General features: G+C 37.8%; 1 protein-coding gene across 1 annotated transcript in view; it reads left to right on the top strand.

The window, feature by feature from the left end:
* Positions 1–22,519, top strand: part of GFM2 (GTP dependent ribosome recycling factor mitochondrial 2) — a 57,363-nt gene that overhangs the window by 13,936 nt on the left and 20,908 nt on the right. The window contains exons 6-14 of the mRNA XM_028114569.2: positions 6,843–6,968; positions 7,658–7,746; positions 11,756–11,844; positions 13,223–13,283; positions 14,107–14,286; positions 18,344–18,424; positions 19,957–20,105; positions 21,949–22,089; positions 22,174–22,273. Of these exons, the coding sequence (XP_027970370.1) occupies positions 6,843–6,968; positions 7,658–7,746; positions 11,756–11,844; positions 13,223–13,283; positions 14,107–14,286; positions 18,344–18,424; positions 19,957–20,105; positions 21,949–22,089; positions 22,174–22,273 (1,016 nt within the window). The remainder of the gene's footprint in view (positions 1–6,842; positions 6,969–7,657; positions 7,747–11,755; positions 11,845–13,222; positions 13,284–14,106; positions 14,287–18,343; positions 18,425–19,956; positions 20,106–21,948; positions 22,090–22,173; positions 22,274–22,519) is intronic.

Below are 22,519 nucleotides of genomic sequence, written 5' to 3'. Positions count from 1 at the left end.
GTCGTCTTGAATTTCATCAGTGTTTTATTGTTTTTAGAGTACAGGTCTTTCACGTCTTCGGTTAGGTTTATTCCAAGGTATTTTATTGGTTTTGGTGCATTTTTTTTTTTTTTTTTAAGATTTTACTTATTTATCCGAGAGAGAGAGAGAGAGACACAGCAAGAGAGGGAACACAAGCAGGGGGGGTGGGAGAGTGAGAAGCAGGCTTCCCGAGAAGCAGGGAGCCTGATGCGGGGCTCGATCCCAGGACTCTGGGATCATGACCTGAGCCGAAGGCAGACGCTTAACGACTGAGCCACCCAGGCGCCCGATTTTGGTGCAGTTGTAAATGGGATTGTTTTCTTAATTTCTGTTGCTTTACTATTAGCGTATAGGAATGCAATAGATTTCTGAACACTGATTTTGTATCCTACGACTTTACTCAATTCATTTATCAGTTTAGTAGTTTTGTGGTGGAGTCTTTAGGGTTTTCTATATATACTATCATCTCATCCGCAAATAAAGTTTTTCTTCTTCCTTACCAATTTGGATGCCTTTTGTTTCTTTATGTTGTCTGATTGCTGTGGCTAGGACTTCTAGTACTACATTGAATAAAAGGGGTGATAGTAAGCACCCTTGTCTCGTTCCTGACCTTAGGGGAAAAGCCCTCAGTTTTTCCCCCAAGATGGTGGCTGTGGGTTTTTCATATAAGGCCTTTATTATGTGAGGTATGTTCCCTCTAGACCTACTTTGTTGAGGGTTTTTATCATGAATGGATGTTGTACTTTGTCAGATGCTTTTTCTGCATCTGTTGAAATGATCATACAGTTTTTGTCATTTATCTTATTGATGTGATGTATCATTTTGATTGTTTTGTGGCCATTGAATCATTCTTGCATCCCAGGAATAAATCCAACTTGATCATGGTGTATGATTTTTTTTTAATATATTGTTGGATTCTGTTTGCTGGTATTTTGTTGAGGATTTTGCATCTATATTCATGAGAGATCTTGGCCTGTAGTTCTCTTTTTTGGTAGTGACTTTACTGGTTTTGGTATCAGGTTGGTACTGGCTTCATAGAATAAATTGGAAGTTTTTCTTCCTCTTGTATTTTTTGGAACAGTTTGAGAAGAATAAGTATTAACTTTTTCAATGTTTGGTGGAGTTTACCTGTGAAGCTGTCTAGTCCTAGACTTTTTTGTTTTTTGAGAGTTTTTTGATGATTGATTCAATGTCATTGTGGGTAATTGGTCCGTTCAAATTTTCTATTCCTTCCTGCTTTAGTTTTGGGAGGTTGTATGTTTCTAGGAATCCATCCATTTCTTCTAAGTTGTCCAATTTGTTGGCATATAGGTTTTCATTAATATTCTGTAATAATTATATTTTTGTAGTATTGGTTATTTCTCCTCTTTCATTAGTGATTTTACTTGGGTCCTCTTTTTTATGAGTCTTGCTAGAGGTTTATCAATTTTGTTGAACTTTTCAGGGAACCAGCTCCTGGTTTCATTGCCCTGTCCTATTGCTTTTTTAGTTTACGTATCATTTATTTTTGCTCTAATCTGTATTATTTCCTTCCTTTTGCTGGGTTTGGGGTTTATTTGTTCTTCTTTTTCTAGCTCTTTTAGATGTCAGGTTAGGTTGTTTATTTGAGATTTTTCTTCTTAAGGTAGGCCTGTATTGGTAAAACTTTCCGCTTAGAACCACTTTTGATGCATCCCAAAGTTTTTGGGTTGTTGTGTTTTCATGTTCATATGTTTCCATGTAATTTTTGATTTCTTTGATTTCTTGGTTGACCCATTCATTGTTTAGTAGCATGTTATTTATCCTTCATGTATCTGTGGTCTTTTCAGATTTTTTCTTGTAGTTGATTTCTAGTTCATAGTGTGGTCAGGAAAGATTCATGGTATGACTTTGATTTTTATAATTTGTTGAGACTTGTTTTGTGGCCTTCTCTGGACAATGCTCTGTGTGCACTTGAAGAGAATGTGGATTCTGCTATTTTAGGATGGAATGTTTCTGAATGTATCTGTTAAATCCATCTGGTCCACTGTGTCATGCAAAGCCGTTGTTTCCTTGTTTATTTTCTGTTTAGATGATCTGTCTACTGTCTACTGATGCAAGTGAGGTGTTAAAATCCCCTATTATTACTGTATTATTATCAAATTAATTCCTTTAATTTTGTTATTAGGTGTTTTATGTATTTGGGTGCTCCCATGTTGGGTGCATAAATATTTACAGTTGTTATATTCTCTTGGTAGAGTGTACTTTTTATTATTATATACTATTCTTCTTTATTTTTTGTTATAGACTTTATTTTAAAGTCTGTTTTGTCTGATACAAGTATTGCTACTCCAGCTATCTTTTGACATCCATTTGCATGATAACTGTTTCTCTGTCCCGTCACTTTCAATCTGCAGGTGTCTCTTGGTCTGAAATGAGTCTCTTGTAGGCAGCATATAGATGGGTCTTGTTTTTTATTCACTGTCACCCGTTTTTTTTTATTGGAGTGCTTAGTCCATTTACATTCAAAGTAATTATTGATAGATAAGTGTTTATTGCCATTTTGTTACTTGTTTTGTGGTTGTTTTTGTAGCTTTTTTCCGATCCTTCTTTCATGGTTTGTTGGCTTTCTTTAGTGATACACTTGGGTTCCTTCCTCTTTATTCTTTGCATATCTAATACTGGTTTTTAATTTTGGTTACCATTAGGTTTGTATATAACATCTTCTGCGTATAGTAGTCTATATTAAGTTGATGATTGCTTAAGTTTAAGCCCATTCTTTACTCCTCTCCCCTCTTCCCTGCCACGTCTTTGGTATAAGGTGTCATACTTTACATCATTTTATTTTATGAATCTTTTGACTGATTTTTACGGAAATACTTATTTTTAATGATTTTGTATTTTTTACCTTTTATACTTTTACTTATGTCTTTGCTTTTCACTCAGTGAGTCCCCTTTTTATTTCTTGGAGGGCTGGTTTAGTGGTCTTGAACTCCCTTAGTTTTTGTTAGGCTGAGAAACTCTTTATCTCTCCTTCTTCCAAATGATAGCCTTGCTGGATAGAGTATTCTTTTTTTTTGTTTAAACTTTTTTTTTTTAAGATTTTATTTATTTATTTGACAGAGGGAGACAGCAGGAGTGGGAGAGGGAGAAGCAGGCTTCCTGCTGAGCAGGGAGCCTGATGCGGGGCTCAATCCCAGGACCCTGGGATCATGACCTGAGCCGAAGACAGACGCTTAAACAGTGAGCCACCCAGGTGCTCCTGGATAGAGTATTCTTGGCTGCAGATTTTTTTCCTTTCAGCGCTTTAAATATAACATGCCACTTCTTTTTTTTTTTTAAAGATTTTATTTATTTGACAGAGACGGAACACAAGCAGGGGGAGTGGGAGAAGGAGAAGGAGGCTTCCCACTGACCAGGGAGCCCGATGCGGGGCTCGATCCCAGGACCCTGGGACCATAACCTGAGCGGAAGGCAGTCGCTTAATGACTGAGCCACCCAGGCGCCCCTAACATGCCACTTCTTGCTGGCCTGCAAAGTTTCTGCTGCAAAAAGCCCCTGGGGTTTTCTTTGTATGTAACGGTCTTCTTTTCTCTTGCAACCTTTGAAATTATCACTGGTTTTTCCATTCTAATTCTGTATCTTGGTGTGAACCTCCTTGGGTTGAATTTGTTGGGGATCGCTGTGCCTCCTGAATCTGGGTCTCTGTTTCCCTCCATGCATTTGGGATGTTTTCAGCTGTTTTTCCTTCAGATACATTTTCTGCCCTCCTTTCTCTCTCTTCTTGGATCACTATAATGCAAATGTTATTATACTTAATTGAGTCGCTGAGATCTCTAAGTCTATTCCTATTATGGAGTATTTGTCTTTGATCTGTTCAGCTTGTTTGCTTTCCATTACTCTATCCTCCAGGTCACTGGTACATTCCTCTGCTTCTTGTAGCCTACTGTTTAAATTCCATCTATTGTATTTTTAATTTTATGTATTGAGTTCTTCATGTCTGATAATGTTGTTTTTTTCTCTCTTTGCCAGGGGTCACACTGATAATGTCCACTCTTTTCTCAAGCTTAGTGAATATCTTTATGATCATTACTTTATTTATTAATCATTACTTTAAATTCTCTGTCAGGTATACTAATTTCTGTTTCACATAGATCTCCAGTTGTGATTTTTGTCAAGATTTTCATTTGGGACAAATTCCTTTGTCTTCTCTCTCTTTTTTTTTTTTGTCTACCTCTCTGTCTGTTTCTGTGTCTTAGGAAAGTCAGCTATGCCTCCTGCTCTGGAAAGTAGTTGCCTTATGAAGAAGAGGTTCTTTGGTGCCCTGCAGTGCAGTGTCTCCTGTTCACCAGAACGTGACACTTCGGCGGAGCCTCCTATGTGTGTTTCTTGCATCCTACTATTACGCTTTTCCTATCAGTCCAGACCCCTGCACAGACTCTGCCTGTGGTGAGCTGTGCTTGCTCTCTGTGGTATTAGTGAGACCCAGGCAGCCTGGTCCTGAGGGGGCATGACTATAGGAAGGCTCAGGGGTGGTGCAGCAGTGTTTGCAAAATTTGCAGGGTCGCTAGGAGTAGGCCAGATCCCCTAAATTGCAGTGGTGGCCGGTCACGCAGCATGTGTTAGCAGCCTGGCACAAGGCACATGTCTGAGGTAGCAACAAGCGGTGCATGCGTCTGTGCGCGTGCGGGCTGGGGGCCTGTGGCCGGCTGGGCAGGGCACACAGGTGACATCAGCAAAATCTGCACTGAGCTGCTAGACCTGGCCACAGGCCCCAGAGTGCGGTGGCCACAGTGGCACAGCATGCAGAAGCATTGACTGGGTGGAGCATGGGCAGCGTTAACAAAATCTGCCCTGAGCCCAGGGCCAGCGGACTTGGAGTGGGCGAGTCCTCAGGAGAGCTCATGGGCCTGGCGCACTGCTAGCGGGTTAGTAGCAAGTTTCTGTGCAGCACTGCCTCCGGCAGGTGGCTCACTATTTATGCTGAGGCATAGCGGAGGAAAATGGCCCCTGCCAGCTCCTCTGTTTCCAGAGAAGTTCCCCAGTGTGCCCTGAAATCCATACAAACAGATCCCCTTCCCCTGTTGCCTCTTGCTCAGGCTGTTACCTCTTTAAGGGTGGGGACCTGGCTATCACACACCTTCCTGGCTCCCCTGCTGCTGAGTCAGCTGATATTCAAAGCTCCAGACTCCCAGGTCTGCGGTTATACAAACTCACAGAATTTAGCCCTTCTGGGTTTCAAGGCCAGATGTTATAGGGATTTTTTTTTTTTTTTTTTTTACTTGTGTGGACGCCCTGGTGCTTTCCCTTCTCTGCGGCCGTAGCTCCTTCCCTCCTCTGGCAAATCGCCACCACCTTTCTGCCTTTCCTAACTTCTCCAGTGCCGGCAGTTTCTCTGCATTTAGTTGTGGATTTTGTTCTGCAAGTCTTCAGATCGCTCTCCAGTTTATTGACTTGGATGTGAGTGATATCTAGTTGTAAATGTGGGACGGAGTGAGTTTAGGGTCTTCCTACTCTGTTATCTTGTACCCCCCCAACAAATGTTTTAAAAATGGCTTCATTTGGAACTTTTGGTTAGGTATTTGGTTATTATCTCATTAATGGTGTTTGTTTGCTTGGTTATGTTGTGAATAACAACACTAATTCTTTAACACAGATATTTGGAGTTCCTGACAAATACATTTTTCTTGCTATTTCTCCGTCTATTGGTACATATGTATATATACTTTTATATACACATATACATACACAAACAGTGGGGAACCTGGCTAGCATTTCAGAGGTTTAATGCTGACATAAGTAGTGGTAGTATAAGGCCATGATAACTTGTGGTTTTGAATTTTGAATGGTAAAGATCAGCTCATTTTCATTACTTCTATATAAATTTAATCAGAATACAATGCATAAATCAAGAATTTTAATGCAGAATAATTTGAGTGACCTTTTTGATAGTCAAGATGAACTTTATCCATGACTTTGTATTGTAGAAATTCTACCAAGATTTTATTTTCATTTGTACAAATAAATGTCTTTTTTGGGGAAAATTTAGTAATGAAAAGGGTTTGAAAAGGAGAATTTAACTTTGGAAGAATTTTTTTCTCTACTTTGTTCCATGTAGCTACCATTTACTTACTATTTACTGAGCTAGGTACTTTATATAGTCTTATTTCATTCTTATAACAACCCCACAAGTTTGCATTTATTAATCTTATCTTACAAACTAGGTTAAGTAACTTGCTTAAGGTAATAGAGTAGTAATGGTAAAGGTGGGATTTAAATCTAGGTCTGTCTGGGCTCTTTCACTGCAGTGCCCTGCCTCCTGTCCAGGGATCAGGCATGAGGAACATAAGTTAAAGAAGGGATAATGAAAGTTAAACTAGGGGGGAAAACATGAAAGGAATATCGAGTTCAATAAAATTAAAATATTGAAACAGATTTTTAGCTTAGTTACAGAAAAATTATTTTTATGGAAAAATTACTAATTTTGCTGGAAAAGGGTTTTCTAGAACAAGGGCTTATTTAGAGAAAGATTAAGGGCTCTAAATATTAAACAAGATATTTTACAGTGTTAAAGCAAATTAAACTGTCAAGTGGGGGTTCACCTGGGTGGCTCAGTTGGTTAAGCATCCCACTCTTGATTTCTGCTCAGGTCATGATCTTAGGGTCCTGGGATCAAGCTCCGCTCAATGTGGAGCCTGCTTGGGATTCTCTCTCTCCCTCTGCCTTTTCCCCCACCCCACTCGTGTGCACGTGCACACACACTCTCTCTCTCTCTCTCAAAAAATAAACTGTCAAGTAGATATTATATCGCAATGAAATGTCCTTGGTATCAAGCCTAACTGTGTCATCTTTTTCTTTGTTAGATGTTGATGATGGAGACACGGTGACAGATTTCATGGCTCAAGAGCGAGAAAGAGGCATTACTATTCAGTCTGCTGCTGTAACCTTTGACTGGAAGGGGTATAGAGTCAATCTAATTGATACACCAGGTATAGTGCTGTTCTAGCAATGCAGAGATGCATCATTGGAGGGTTTTTTTTGTTTGTGGACGTGTTTTCTTTCAAATTGGGGTAAGAAAAATGTATATATACATCATAAAATTTATCATCCTAACCATTTTTAAGTGTACAGTCAGTAGTTAAGTATATTTACGTTGTTGTGAAATTCTCCAGAAGTACTTCATCTTTCAGAGCTGAAACTGTGTATTTATTATACAACTATTCGTCTTTGTCCCTTCCTCCTACCCCTGGTAACTACTGTTTTTTACCTTTTTTAACTACCTTAGATACTTCATATAAGTAGAATCCTACAGTATTTGTCGTTTTGTGACTGGCTTATTTTGCTTAGCATAAAGTCCTTCAGGCTGCATCTGTGTTGTAATATGTGGCAAGATTTCCTTCATTTTTAAGGCTGGGTAATATTCCATTGTACATATATAACATGTTTTGTATATATGCAAAAATTTATGTACATACCATTCATCCATTGATGGCCATTTGGGTTGTTTCCACCTCATGGCTATTGTGAAGAGTGTTGCTATGTACATGGTCTGCAAATAGGTCTTTGTGACTCTTCTTTCAGTTCTTTTGAATATATACCCAAAAGTAGGTATATGCTGGATCCTGTTTTGTTTTGTTTTTTTAAAGATTAAGTGTTATGTTTCTCATCTTTTTCTTAGGTCATGTGGACTTTACCTTGGAGGTTGAGCGCTGCCTTAGAGTGTTGGATGGTGCAGTAGCTGTGTTTGATGCCTCTGCTGGTGTAGAGGTAAAAATACTGCCAAAGTAAACAAGCTACAACAGCATGATTTTTTTAAAGTAGAATGTATCAGATTTAGTTAACTGTAACCCTATATAAGTTCATATAATTCAAATTACGGTGAAAGGAAATTGGAATTTACTATTGCAGTGTGACCTTTATGTGATATCAGGTATTTCATAGTAAAAGGAAAGTAGTTTGCATTTCTGTAGGAAATATGAAAGTTGGTGTTGAGAACTATGAAGGGCTTGAGATTCTTCTACCTTACTTTCAAGCTAACTAGTTAGTGTGCCACAGTTTTATGGCATGCTGGCAGAAGACACAAGACTCTTGAGTCATAGACAAAGAACTTTATTAGTCACAAAAATAACAATAGCTAGAGTTTTAGTATTATCTTGTGTTATTTCCTCAAGACCCAATTCCCACAGGATGATCTAAAGGGAGGCATGTGACAGCTGCACATGCAGGGGAACCCTGTGCTTAGAAAACACATATATTTTATAATGGTCAGTAAGCATGCCTGCTGGTTGCTCTGGAGAGAGACATTATCTTCCAGGGTTATAAGCAAACCTACCTTTTGATCCAGAGGGAGACACTGTCTTTATCTTTCTAAGCTGTTTATATCAACATCTTTTTTTTTTAAGATTTTATTTATTTATTTGACAGAGAGCACGAGCAGGGTGAAGGCAGAGGGAGCAGCAGACTCCCCACTGAGCAGGGACCCCCGATGTGAGACTTGATCCCAGGACTCTGGGATCATGACCTGAGCCGAAGGCAGACACTTAACGACTGAGCCACCCAGGTGCCCTATATCAACACCTTTGAAAACATAGTCCAGAACAAAGGCAGTCACTGCCTCTCCTAAAAAACGTAGAGAGCTGAAAGACCCATGAAGAATTATCTCCCAAGAGTTAATATATATTAAATTCTTGAATAAATCTTAAAAACAGGTTTATAATAATTTACACTGGGGTCAGTTATGCACTCTTTAGCTGGTATTCCGGTTTGTCTTATAATATCAAGACTGGCTCAGTGTTGAATAATTATCTTCAGTTCTTCTAATCTTAAAATTTTACTAAAAGTGATGCCTAAAGTGATCAAAATTAACATACTCCAAATGGTACAAATTGACAGTATGGGCTTCCTGATCTGATGCACTAAGAAGGACACAACGTTACCAATGTTTTATTCCTGGCAGAATGTTTGGCCCCAGTCTGATCATGAGAAGACAGCCAGATGAATGTAAATTGAAAGACATTCTGCAAAACAACTGGCTGAGGCTTTTCAGAAATTGAAAAAAATGTAAATGTAAGGAAAATGAGTGATGTCAAGTAAAAAGTTGAGGTACTGTTTTAGTTTAAACGATTCTGAAGATACAAGAAAATTAAATGTGATATGATCTTTGGCAGGATTCTGGATCTAAAAACAAAAAGTTAAAAAGGACATCGTTAGGAAAACCAGACTATATGTTATAGTTATATCGTTAGGAACACTATATGTTATTGGAAAAAAGTATGTGTCAGCTTAAATTTTTTTGAGTGTGATCATTGAAAATGATTATGTAGGAGAATGTTCTTATATTTAGGAAATACAGGCTGAAGTATTTAGGATTGAAGTGTCATGATATGTGCATCTTACTCTAGTGCTTCACTTCCCACCCACATGTACACATACGTTGTTAGTTTGAGTACTTTGACCAGTAGATGCCAAGATGGGGTAGATGTATAGGAGATTTACTGGGAGAAATGCCTGTGAAGAATAAAGAAGAGCGAGTAGTGGGAGAGAACAGTCAGACCGCAAAGCAGGTCTGAGGTCTGTCTATAAAGGAGAGGGTAAAAGAAAGAGGATTGGGTAGGAAGGGTCTCAGACTACAGCATAGTTCCAAAAGGGCTGTGGCGAAGCTGATGGGGAGTCCTCAAGCCAAAGTCACCTGTTGGAGAAGTCCCACAGGTCTTAGAGGAATAAGCTACGTTAGTATTTCTGCCGTACTCAGCTATTAGCTGGGCCTTGAGAGACCATGGTGGTAGACAAGATCAGCAGCAGTTGGGGCTATGAGTTAATTAAGTTCTTTGTAGTAGATCCCAGTGGCACGTTCCTATAGCCACACATATAATGTGTGCATATGCGCATGTTTGAAGAAAAAAAGGCAAGTGTGGCAAAGTGTTCATATTTGGCGAATCTAGGTGAAGGGTACATATATATTTATTGTACTATTCTTTCACCTTTTTTATAGATTTGAGATTTTTCTGAATGAGAAGTTGTTATATATACATATATTTTGTCATGTTAGATTAAATATTGTATGAATGTTGTTTCCAGAGTGCATTAACACTATTGATTATGTAGGAAAATATCAATTGTTTTAGTAAATATGTACTGAAATTTTCACAGTACATGTGTATGATCAAAGAATTGTATCCAGAATATCTAAAGAACTACAAATCAGTGATAAAAACTAACAACCCAATAAAAAAATAGACAAAGGATTTGAGTGGATACTTCACCAAGAAAGATGTATGAATGGCCCAGTGAGCACATGAAAAGATGATCAGTCTCCTTGGTTATCAGGGAAATTAAAATTACAAAGAGAGACTATTTCATACCCACAAAAATGGCTTAAATTAAGAATGATGGCAAATATTGTTTGAGGATGTGGAACAACTGGAACTCTTTATCCAATGGAATGAGAACATTTGTCCCCTAAAGACTTATTCAAAATGTTTATAGCAGCTAAATTCATAATAGCCCTAAACTAGAAATAACATAAGTGCTCATCCACAGGTGGATAGAAAAACCAGCTGGCACATTTATACAAAGGAGTTTAGCCAGAAAAAAAAAAGGAAAGAAAGAAAGAAAGAAAAAATGAACAAACCAGTATACCCAACAACATGAATGAATGTCAGAGACTTAATATTGAGTGAAAGAAGCCATGCTATTTATATGAGATTCAGAAATAGGCAGAATGAATCTGTGGTGACAAATATGAGAACAGGTTGTTTATGAGGGATGGGGAATATATGCAAGTGTACTTATCAGAACTCACTGTACAGTTAAGATGAGTGTTTTTTATTCTATGTAAATTTTACTCAATAAAATAATAAAGTGGTTTCTATTTTAGATAATGTCATTACATTAAACTTTTTATGCTCTGCTTCAGGGCTTTGGGACTCCACTAGGTACAGATACTATAACAGACTGGAACTTTTGAAATATTTATAAAAAGTAGAATTAAAAGAAGTCAAATAGAAAAGCATATGAGAATTGTTACTTAGAAATACAGTTACTGGCTTTTTTTCCCTCTTTAGTTTACATCAACATTCAACAGTCATAATAAAAATTTTTATCACAATAGCATTTTTATAGTACACTCCTTTATGTTTTGGTTTTTTTTTTTAAAAGATTTTATTTATTTATTTGACAGAGAGCACAAGCAGGGGGAAAGGCAGGCAGAGGGAGAAGCAGGCTCCCTGCTCAGCAGGGAGCCCCTGATCCCAAGACCTTGGGATCATGACCTGAGCTGAAGGCAGACGCTTAACCATCTGAGCCACCCAGGCACCCCCCCTTTTTGTTCTTTTAACATCACAACAACTATATGAATTAAGGCAAAAGTCCACATTTCACAGGTCAGCAAACTTACAAGTTCAGTATTTTGTGACCCTGTATTAGGTAAGGTGAAGCTGGACAAAAATTATGTCTTCTAATCTTGATTAAGTCCTCTTTCCGTGATTCTCAGTACCTTCCAGGTGTTTGTTCTCTTTGTGTAGCAACCTAAATCACCCAAAGTAGTATTCTCAGTTTGAAGCACACTTTTTATCACCCTTCATTACATTTTTAGCTCTGTTAACCTACTAGCAGAAGAGTGACTCTGGAAGTGTAAATGCAGCAGCACTAATTCTGTGCTAGAACAGGGCCCAATTCCATGTTATACTAGCTTCTTAGATCTGTTTGTTCTTTACATAATGACATAGTTGTTTTTGTCTAATACGAGTTTTTTTTTTTTCCTTTTTCTTTGCCTTAGGCACAAACTCTCACAGTATGGAGGCAAGCTGATAAACACAAGATACCTCGAATCTGTTTTTTAAACAAAATGGACAAAACTGGAGCAAGGTATTTTAGGTGTTTTTTTCCCCCACATATTAAAGTAGAAATAAAATTTGAGGTTTGAATGGACTATAGCTTAAATTTACAAGCAGCTATTCTCTGTAGAGTATAAATATTCCATGGAATCTCAATTCATTCCCATTAAAAAGTTTCAAAGCAGGTAATTCATAGGTTGAATAACAGTGTGGGATTAATAGAGAGCTGATGAATAGAGAGGTGATGAATCATCAGATTCTAATGCAGAGAGGCTGTATCCTGTTTTCTAGAAACCTGACAGAGTGATGTCTTGCTGATTCCACTGGTTCTAGAGCAGGATGAAATAATCCCTGTATTGCTGAAGGCTATGGTCATCCCCATCATTGCTTAAAGGTAGAGGGTAGATGAAGATTTCCTGTCCCCCAATTATCTTTAGCTACTGGCTAACATGGTCTCACTAAAAGGGAACTGGGAGAGAATGTAAATGTTTTAAGACCTGTATAGAGGGCAAGAAAGTTAATACTAAGATGTGATGGTAAGGCTCAAAGACTCACAGAATGGTAATCCAAAATGGATACATAGTTCTGAGAACATAATTCAGAATTCAGAGAATCAAGAATATAAAGGATTTGGGGGTAATGTGATAAGGAGAGAGAGATCCTGGTCTGTGGTGTGAGAGTGGCAAAAACAAAACGTCAACTATCCCTTTCCTAAAACCACACAGTATGCTTTCTGTTTATGTTATTTTCTACAGTAATTCTAAAGCTGATAACATGATACTAAGAATGCCTAAGATAAAGGTATAGAAAAATTAGGCTGCCTTTTGGAAAAAGGTGGGAGTTGTGATAGCAAATGTCGTTGTTAAAAGAAAGAATCCTTGACTCATTATCACAAATCATGCATTTGAATCTCATAACTGCAATTTATTTATTCATTTTTTAAAGATTTTATTTATTTATTTAAGAGAGAGAGAGAGCATGAGAGTGGAGAGGGTCAGAGGGAGAAGCAGACTCCCTGCTGAGCAGGGAGCCCGATGCGGGACTCGATCCCGGGACTCCAGGATCATGACCTGAGCCAAAGGCAGCTACTTAACCAACTGAGCCACCCAGGCGCCCCTCATAACTGCAGTTTATTATCAGTGATCGTGATCAGTTGATTTAATCTTAATTTCAAACTATAGATAAGTGAAATTAACAATAATAATACCCTAGATACCTGTGTGGCAGGATTATGGTAGATACTCAAGCACTGTTATCTGAAATTGATGTTGAAAGTTTATTCAACATATTGTCCTATGGAAAACTGTTAAATGGTGAACATTAGAGACAGTAAAAAGGGTTGTAATTTTAGGGAACATTCTTAAACCTGTTTTAAGAATCTTAACATTTTTAACTCTTTCTTTCTGCAGTTTTAAGTATGCAGTTGAAAGCATCAGAGAGAAGTTGAAGGCAAAGCCTTTGCTTTTACAGGTTGGTTGATAATTTGGTTGATTAATAGCAACAACTCCGGGGGAACCTGGGTGGCTGTCAGATGTCTGACTCACGATTTCCATTCAGGTCATGATCCCAGGGTCGTGGGATTGTGGGGGAGCCTGCGTGAGATCCTCTCCCCTTCCTCTGTGCTGGCACATGCCTGTGTTCACTTGCTCGCTTGCTCTCTCATTTAAAAAAAAAAAAAAAACTCCCAGTTTCCTCATCAGTTTATTTTATTTTTATTTTTTTTTTAAGATTTTATTTATTTATTTGACAGAGTTAGTGAGAGCAGGGACACAAGCGGGGGAGTGGGAGAGGGAGAAGCAGGCTTCCCGCCAAGCAGGGAGCCCGATGCGGGGTTCGATCCCAGGACCCTGGGATCATGACCTGAGCCGAAGGCAGACGCTTAACGACTGAGCCACCGAGGCGCTCCCTAATCAGTTTATTTTATTGTGACTTATATATATATATATTTTTTAATTTTATTTATTTGACAGAGAGACAATGAGAGAGGGAATGCAAGCAGGGGGAGTGGGAGAGGGAGAAGCAGGCCTCCCGCCGAGCAGGGAGCCCGATTTGGGGCTTGATCCCAGGACCCTGGGATCATGACCTGAGCCGAAGGCAGACGCTTAACGACTGAGCCATCCACGCGCCCCTCAGATCTTTTTTGAAGGAAGTTGGCATATAAATAAAAATGGATATAGACTATGGTAATAATGATAATAGACAATTGGGGGAAAGTAGGGAAAGATAAGCTTTATTACTGATTCAATTGTAATTGGTCATTTAACAAAGTTAATAATCTCACTCTGACTTGGAGTTACCACTTGGTGAAGGCAAAGCTTTCAAAGGAGTTGTGGATGTTGTAAGTAAAGAAAAACTTGTTTGGAATCGTAAATCAGAAGATGGAAAAGACTTTGAGAGGAAACCCCTCTTGGAAATGAGTGATGCTGAATTGCTGAAGGAGACAACTGAAGCAAGGAATGCCTTAATTGAACAGGTAAAATAAATACTTGGAGTTTACATTTGTGTAAATATTTAGAAACTTTAAAATATATATTATGAAATTTTTATAAAATTGCATATGGAAATTGTAATGAATAATAGAATGCACCCCAATGTTTGTACCACCCAGGTTAAGAAACAGAGTATTAGCAAATCTCTTCCATCTCTGTGTGCCATTTACTGTTTATATCTCTCTTTTCCACTAATCATTTACACCTCCCACCACCGCTATCCTGACTTTAGTGTTTTTCTTTCATTTGCTTTGCTTTATAGTTCGCTACAAATGTATGGATTCATGAAGGACTTAGTTTTCCGGGTTTTTGAACTTTACATAAATGGAATGATAATTGTTTTTATTTTATAACATTTTTTGCAGATTCACTTCTGTTGTTATGTGTGGTTTGCTTCATTTTCAATCTTGTATAATGTGCCAGTATTATTATACCACAATTTATTGTCTGTTCTTCTGTGGATGCACTTTGAGGTTATGTCTTCTTTTTTGCTATTGGAAACAGTGTTGGTGTGAATATCTTTGTATGTATCTCCTTGTGTGTATGTGTAAGAATTTGTTTAGGGTTACACCTGGGAATGGAATTGCTGGGTCAAAGGGTATGTCCATCTTTTACTTTATCAGATGTCACATTAACTTAGAAAATTTTAAAACCATTAATTTTATAGTAGAGAACTCTGGTCCTCTTCCAACCTCAAAGTTGGGTGTTTTGTTTTTTTTTTAAGCTTTTATTTATTTATTTGAGAAAGATTGAGACAGAGCCTGAGTGGGGGGAGGGTCAGAGGGGAGAGAGAGAAGCAGACTCCCCGCTGAGCAGGGAGCCCAATGCGGGGGCTCGGTCCCAGGACCCTGAGATCATGACCTGAGCCAAAGGCAGATGCTTAACCGACTGAACCACACAGGTGCCCCACCCTCAAAGTTTTAATGGAAAATAGTAAGATTGTTAATATTTACAATATTTATATTGTACTGTTCGTATATAGACTAGTAAGTAAAAAATGCCTAAAATAAACTCTCTGAATCTTATGTTAGAGAAAAACATTTGAGATTTGAATCCGAACCATTTGACTTTTTTACTTCTAAATTAAACTGTTAAAAATAGATCCTCTCATCAATTTTTTTCATTCATCTTTTGTATAAATTTGTTTTTAAAGTAATTATTTTCCATTATAGTACATAGTAATCATCTTTATCATTAACAGAATGTTGATTGTTATTTTTATTATTGGGTAACAGTTACTGAGGACCTACGATGATCTAGTTTAAGTGCTTTTTATATATTATTTAATCCTCACAGTGACTTAGATTATCCTTGTTTTACTGGTGGGGCAACAGAAGCTTAGAATCCTTAAGTAAGTTGTTATATAGCTAATAAGTAGCAGAGCTGGAATCTGAACCCAGGTCTGTCTTCATTTGGAGGTAGAGCTCTCACCCACTTTGCTATACCACTTCTCTAATTTGGGAGGCCATAAACAAAATAAAAGTGGAATTGACATTAATAATTGGGTACATGATTGGTTCCCCTTTGAGGTTTTTTTGTTGTCTTATGCGTGTCTTAGGACATGATGGTATATAATGAAAAAATTTGAGACTGTGCAAAATAATAAAGTGCTAATTACAAGGAATATATATTCCTTATAATTAGCACTTTATTTTTGTACAGATCAGTCTCAGATTTTCTTTATTTTCGTTAGAGAGTAAGACCACATCACACCCATTAGGAAAGCTATCAAAAAAATCCCACAAACCATCCCCCCCAAACCAGAAAACAAGTGTTGGCAAAGATGTGGAGAAACTCTAACCTTTGTGTACTATTGGTAGGAATGAAAATGATCCACTATGGGCAACAGTGTGGTGGTTCCTCAGAAAACTGAAAATAGAATTACCATATTATCTAGCAGTTCTGCTTCTGGGTGTATGTCCAAAAGAACTGAAAGCAGGGTCTTGAAGAGATAATTGCATGTCCTTGTTCATAGCAACATTATTCATAATGGCCAAAGTGGAAGCAACCCAAGTGTTCATCTACAAGATGAGTAGATAAAATATGGCATATACATATAATGGAATATTATTCAGCCTTAAAAAGGAAGGACGGTTCTGACACATGCTACAGTGTGGATGAACCTCGAGGACCTTATGCTAATTGAAATAAGCCAAGCACAAGAACAAATACTGTACTGATTCCACTTATATGAGGTATTTAGAGTAGTCACATTTGTAGAGACAGAAAGTAAAATCATAGTTGCCAAGGGCTAGAAGAGTGGAGAGTGAGGAAGAGTTTGTTGCATGGTAAAGATTTTTGGTTTTGTGAGACTGAGAAAGTTCCAGAGATTAGTTTTACAACGTCAGTATACTTAACACTACCCAGCTATTTAGTTAGAAATGGTTAAGATGGTAAATTTTATGTTTATGTTATATTTTACCAGAATTAAATTTTTTTAGAGAATAAGATTAGTGTGGACTAGAATCAACTTCCGGTGTTCTGAAGATGAATAGTGATAATTACACTTACTGTATACTTAATGTATGTCCTAGAAGCATGATTTGAATTGGTTATTTAATCCTTCCCCTGTGAGGTAGGTACTAGTATTATCTCCATGAGTAACCAAGGTAAAAAGAGGTGATGTAACTTGACCTAAGTTTTTGAACAAGTTAGTAGTGGAGCTATTTCCAGGCAGTTTGACTTCAGAAGCTGTGTTTAACCATCATATATACTTCTTTTCAGGAGAATGGTTAGGTAGGTTTCTATAATAGTTAGTGGTTAGGAGTGTGTTTTTTCTCCCCAAGTTGGAATGTTTTGCTCCCTTGTACTATCATAAACTTTTGAAACTTTTTTTTTTTAATATTTATTTATTTATTTGAGGGATAGAGCGATCATGACTTGGGGTGGGGGGCAGAGGGAGAAGCAGACTCCCTGCTGAGCAGGGAGCCCGACTCAGAACTTGATCCCAGGACCCTGGGATCATGACCTGAGCTGAAGGAGGTGCTTAACTGACTGAGCCACCTGGGCGTGCCCACTTTTGAAACTTTTATTAAACTTATTGTCAGCTGAATTCTGTTTCATACTGGCAGATGATTAAGAAAAGAACATGAGGGCACCTGGGTGGCTCAGTTGGTTAAGCGACTGCCTTCGGCTCAGGTCATGATCCTGGAGTCCCTGGATGGAGTCCTGCATCGGGCTCCCTGCTCAGCGGGGAGTCTGCTTCTCCCTCTAACCCTCCCCCCTCTCATGTGCTCTCTCTCTCTCTCTCAAATAAATAAAATCTTTAAAAAAAAAAAAAGAAAACATGAATTAGATAATTGCATTTTTATTGCTGAAGTGATGCCCTTGACCCCCAACTTAAATCTCTTCCCTCAGTGGAGGATTACAGTAAGATGAATTACTTTAGTTGGAGTGTCTTAGGAGATTTGGTGAACATTCATAATGTTAAAGGAATACCAAGTGAAATTTTTATGAACTAAAACTTACATATTTACATAAAAATAGCAATTCCTTATATATATTATCACTGGCTCTAAATTGTGTATCTTATTTCTTTTGAGCACTCTGAGTAGGTAGCACTTTATTGAGATACTTTACCTGACTATTGCTTCCCATGAATCTAGGGAACTCATCATGTCCTATCTTCAGTTTGTTTTTTTTTCAATATTTTATTTATTTATTTATTTGACAGAGAGAGAGAGAGAGACACAGTGAAAGAGGGAACACGAGCAGGGGGAGTGGGAGAGGGAGAAGCAGGCCTCCCGCGGAGCAGGGAGCCCGACGAGGTTCGATCCCAGGACCCTGCCATCACGACCTGAGCCTAAGGCAGACGCTTAACAGACTGAGCCACCCAGGCGCCCTCTATCTTCAGTTTTCAATCCCCTCTCCTTTCCTTTGAAAGAAACACTATCTCTTAAGAAGATGTAGAGAGTTCCTTGCCCCGGATAAGACAGATCATGTAGCTGTCTTGAAATATTTGGATAATGTACATTTATGGTATTTGGACTTAACAGTTGTGACAATAAAAACAAGTTACAGAACTAAAACCTTTCTTTATAGGTTGCAGATTTGGATGATGAATTTGCTGACTTGGTTTTAGGAGAATTTAGTGAAAATTTTGATTTGCTACCAGCTGAAAAGGTAAATTTTATTATTTACTCTGATGACATTTTATTCATTGGCTGTGGTTTGATTTCTCTGTCTCAGGTGTTTTGTTTTTTTCGACTTTGCATAGCATTTAGAAAAGGCTGACTTAATTAGGAGAATAGTAAGGTAAAGTCACTATTAGTACAAGTACTTAAATAATGGTAGTGATTTACTATTGTCATATGTGCTTTATAAATCAGAAATTGAATGTCTTTTACTGCTCTTGAGTCAGCATAAGTCAATTATTCTTTGCAGCATTTTCATTGTGATCATTTTTCTAAGTACTTTAGGGAAATTATGGATAGAAATTTTATATTGAAAATTTATTGGTTTTGTAGACTGCTGCAATGATTATTTTTCTCATCATTTTTTCTAAATATTTAATTTTTCTTGGAAACTTTTTTTGTTTTCAAATATATTAAACCAGAGAATAGACATGTTTTAAATAGTGATAGTAATTGAATTAGACACATTTCTTCAAAGCATTTCTGTTATTTTGTACCGGAGACCTTCCCCCATGAATTTGGCAAACTAGTTTTCTTTATGAAACAAGAGTTACCAAGTAAAGTTGTTGTTTTGTTTATTTGTTTTTAAGTAAGCTCTATGCCCAGTGTAGGGCTTGGATTTAGGAGCCTGAGGTCAGGAGTTGAATGCTCCAACAACTGAGCCAGCCAGGCGCCCCGCCCCGCCAAGTGAAGTGTAAAGTGTTTTTAGGTAGGAATATGTATAATGGGGTCCAGAAGGAGCCCAGCAAGTTTACTTAGTTATTTTTCACGAAAGAATTAAGGAAAAACATGAGTCTCTAGTTTAATTTTTAAGACCTTTGGGATTAGAAATGGAAATATTTTTCTTTTGAATGAAATGCCCTAATTATTGAAATTTTTTATTTACTGTTTGAATGTTAGATGTGATGTTTAATGTGCCCTAAAGTCACATGATTTCTATTTTCAAAGAGCTTATAATCTGAGTTCAAATTGACCCACCATGTCTCTGATACAGTAGCTTACAAGCACACCCAACCTTTTCTTAGCTTTTGAAGTCTTTGAAATTTGATTTCTGCTTTGATTTCTCATTTTTCTTTGGATTTGATTTGATGTGGGTCTAATTCTTTTGAAAAAATTGTAATTCATATTTATGTTTTTAATATCTGGTCAGTTCCTCTATTAGATTGTTAAGGTTAAATCAGAAGTAAATTCATTTATTCAAGAAATATTTTTAAACACCTTATTTTAAGAACTTTTCTAGTTTCTGGGGATTCAGCATTTTTATGGGACTTGTTATAATGCTCATACAGATTTATATTCTAGTGGGTGGGGAGACAGACAGTAAACTGTTGAATGTATATCCAAGATATCAAGTAGTGATTAATGTTATTTAAAAAAAAGAATAATAAGGCCTTAAAAAATGATGGCAGTGTGCTTAGTAGTTCTGTTTTACATGATTGGTTGGCGAGGGCATCTAATTCTGAGATACTTTGTTCGAGGCCAGTATATTGCACACGGAATACTTACATCTCTGCTTTATAGCTACAGACTGCAATACACAGAGTAACACTGGCTCAGACAGCAGTGCCTGTGCTTTGTGGAAGTGCCCTGAAAAACAAAGGGGTCCAGCCCTTGTTAGATGCTATTACCATGTACTTGCCTTCACCCGAAGAGCGCAACTATGAATTTCTGTGAGTATGCAAGTAATAGATTAAAATTTTATAGCCTTGAAAAAACAGGCAGATAGGTCTTGTTTCCAAAGAGTAGTTGAATCACCATTTTTTGAAGAACATTGGTGAAGGATATAATTGTAAATAATACAGAGCTATATGAAATTTTATTTGAAAGGAACATTTGTCATTATCTTTTATAACCTGCTATGTTTACAGATGGAGGTAAAACGTGTGGCTTTTTTGCTGTGTAAAAGTACAAGTGTTTACCATGTTGTCTTAGTTTAAAAAAAAAGCAGTATAGTGGGGATGTTTGATAAATCTTCTGTAAATATGTTTATACTAGATTTCAAGATTTTTTTATTTTTTATTTTTTTTTAAGATTTTATTTATTTGACAGACACAGCAAGAGAGGGAACACAAGCAGGGGGAGTGGAAGAGGGAGAAGCAGGCTTCCCGCCAAGCAGGGAGCCTGATACGGGGCTCGATCCCAGGATCAGGACCTGAGCCGAAGGCAGACACTTAATGACTGAGCCACCCAGGTGCCCCAAGGTTTTTTTTTTTAAGATTTTATTTATTTATTTGACAGAGAGAGACACAGTGAGAGAGGGAACACAAGCAGGGGGAGTGGGAGAGGGAGAAGCAGGCTTCCTGCTGAGCAGGGAGCCCGATGCGGGGCTTGATCCCAGGACCCCGGGACCATGACCTGAGCTGAAGGCACCTCAGCTTAACGACTGAGCCATCCGTGCGCCCCTCAAGATTTTTAATAAGCTCAAAATACTTTGTGGCTGTAAAGAAAGGTCATTGATTTAGTTCTCTTGTCACTAACAGCTTTGTACTTAGTAAAAAAACCCTCTAAAATCGGAGTGAGTGTTGTACAAAATGGCAGGCAGGAGTGGACTTTAATCCTTTAAGTAGGGTATTAATCACTTCACATCTCTCAATTGGAGCTGCATTAATGCTGAAGTAATTATGAGCATGGACTGTGTACTGCCTGGATTTAAATCCCAGCTCTTCCAAGTTATTTAACCTCTCACCTGTAAAATGCAGAGAATAGGACCTATCTCACTGGATTGTTAAAAGAATCAAATGAGTTGATAAAGCATATGGAACAATGCCTAGTGTATGGTAGACTTTCTGTAAGTTTTCACTAAAATTAAAAGTTAGAAAAGGGGGGCGCCTGGGTGGCTCTGTCGTTGGGCATCTGCCTTCGGCTCGGGTCATGGTCCCAGGGTCCTGGGATTGAGCCCTGCATCGGGCTCCCTGCTCGGCGGGGAGCCTGCTTCTCCCTCTCCCACTCCCCCTGCTTGTGTTCCCTCTCTTGCTGTGTCTCTCTCTCTCTCTGTCAAATAAATAAATAAATAAAATTAAAAATAATTTAAGGACATCAGTCTGTAAGAATGTTGGCTGTGTAAACAAATTCAACTTTATAGTGTAGATATCTATGGTTATGCAACTGGAAAGAAAGTGGGAGTGAAAGTAGTGATTGGAAAGCATCTACCTATATATATATATATATATATACCCTGTACAGGCTTTTGTGAGAAGTAGTATGATGTCCCTAGGTATATTTTCTGAGGAATGAACTCTATGCAGTGGAATTACTTGCAAATAGAAGTAATATTTGGGAGAGAATCTATTATTTTTAGTTTTGAGGAATTGATGAGATCTCCATTAAATAATTCAGTCAGGTGGAGGAAGGGAGGTAATTAGTACTGACATTATTTAATCAGTCTTGAGTAGCTAAACTAGAAGATATGAGGGAGGACATTAAGGTTAAGTTTGTACAGTGATTCTGATCTGATCTGCATAGATACATGGGAAGTGTACTTTAAAGGTTTTTCTGGAATGTCTCAATTTGTAGGCAGTGGTATAAGGGTGACTTATGTGCCCTGGCATTTAAAGTTCTTCATGACAAGCAGCGGGGACCACTGGTGTTTATGCGCATTTACTCAGGCATGATAAAACCCCAGTCAGCCATCTATAATTTTAATGGAAACTGCACGTAAGTAGAAGTTTAGGTTATTTTCTAAAACTGCACTCATTTCTTTAAAAATTCTTTTACTAATATGAATCATGGTTTTTACAGGGAGAGAATAAGTCGTCTTCTTTTGCCATTTGCTGACCAACATATAGAAATCCCTTCACTGACTGCTGGTAACATTGCTTTGACTGTTGGCCTTAAACATGTAAGTGACCAGATGGTTTCTCTAGGAAATAATAGCTTAAATATTTAATTAAAAGCAGTTATTTTGCGGTAGCAAAAATCCACAAACAATCCAAATAGCCATCAGTAGTGGGGTAATGAATATTGTAGCGTATTCATCAACATGGTTGAATCTCATAGTAGAAAGAAAGAAAATTACAGAAGACTGTCAACAGTATGGATTATATTTGTGTAAAGTTCAAATTCAAGTAAAAGAATACTATTCATG

This window comes from Eumetopias jubatus, unplaced genomic scaffold (genome assembly GCF_037043125.1).
Source record: "Eumetopias jubatus isolate StellerSeaLion01/CBP00866 unplaced genomic scaffold, mEumJub1_p1.0 scaffold_5, whole genome shotgun sequence".
In the NCBI taxonomy this organism is placed as follows: domain Eukaryota; kingdom Metazoa; phylum Chordata; class Mammalia; order Carnivora; family Otariidae; genus Eumetopias; species Eumetopias jubatus.
The sequence above is the reverse complement of the archived record's forward strand: the minus strand, read 5'-3'. Positions and strand labels throughout refer to the sequence as shown.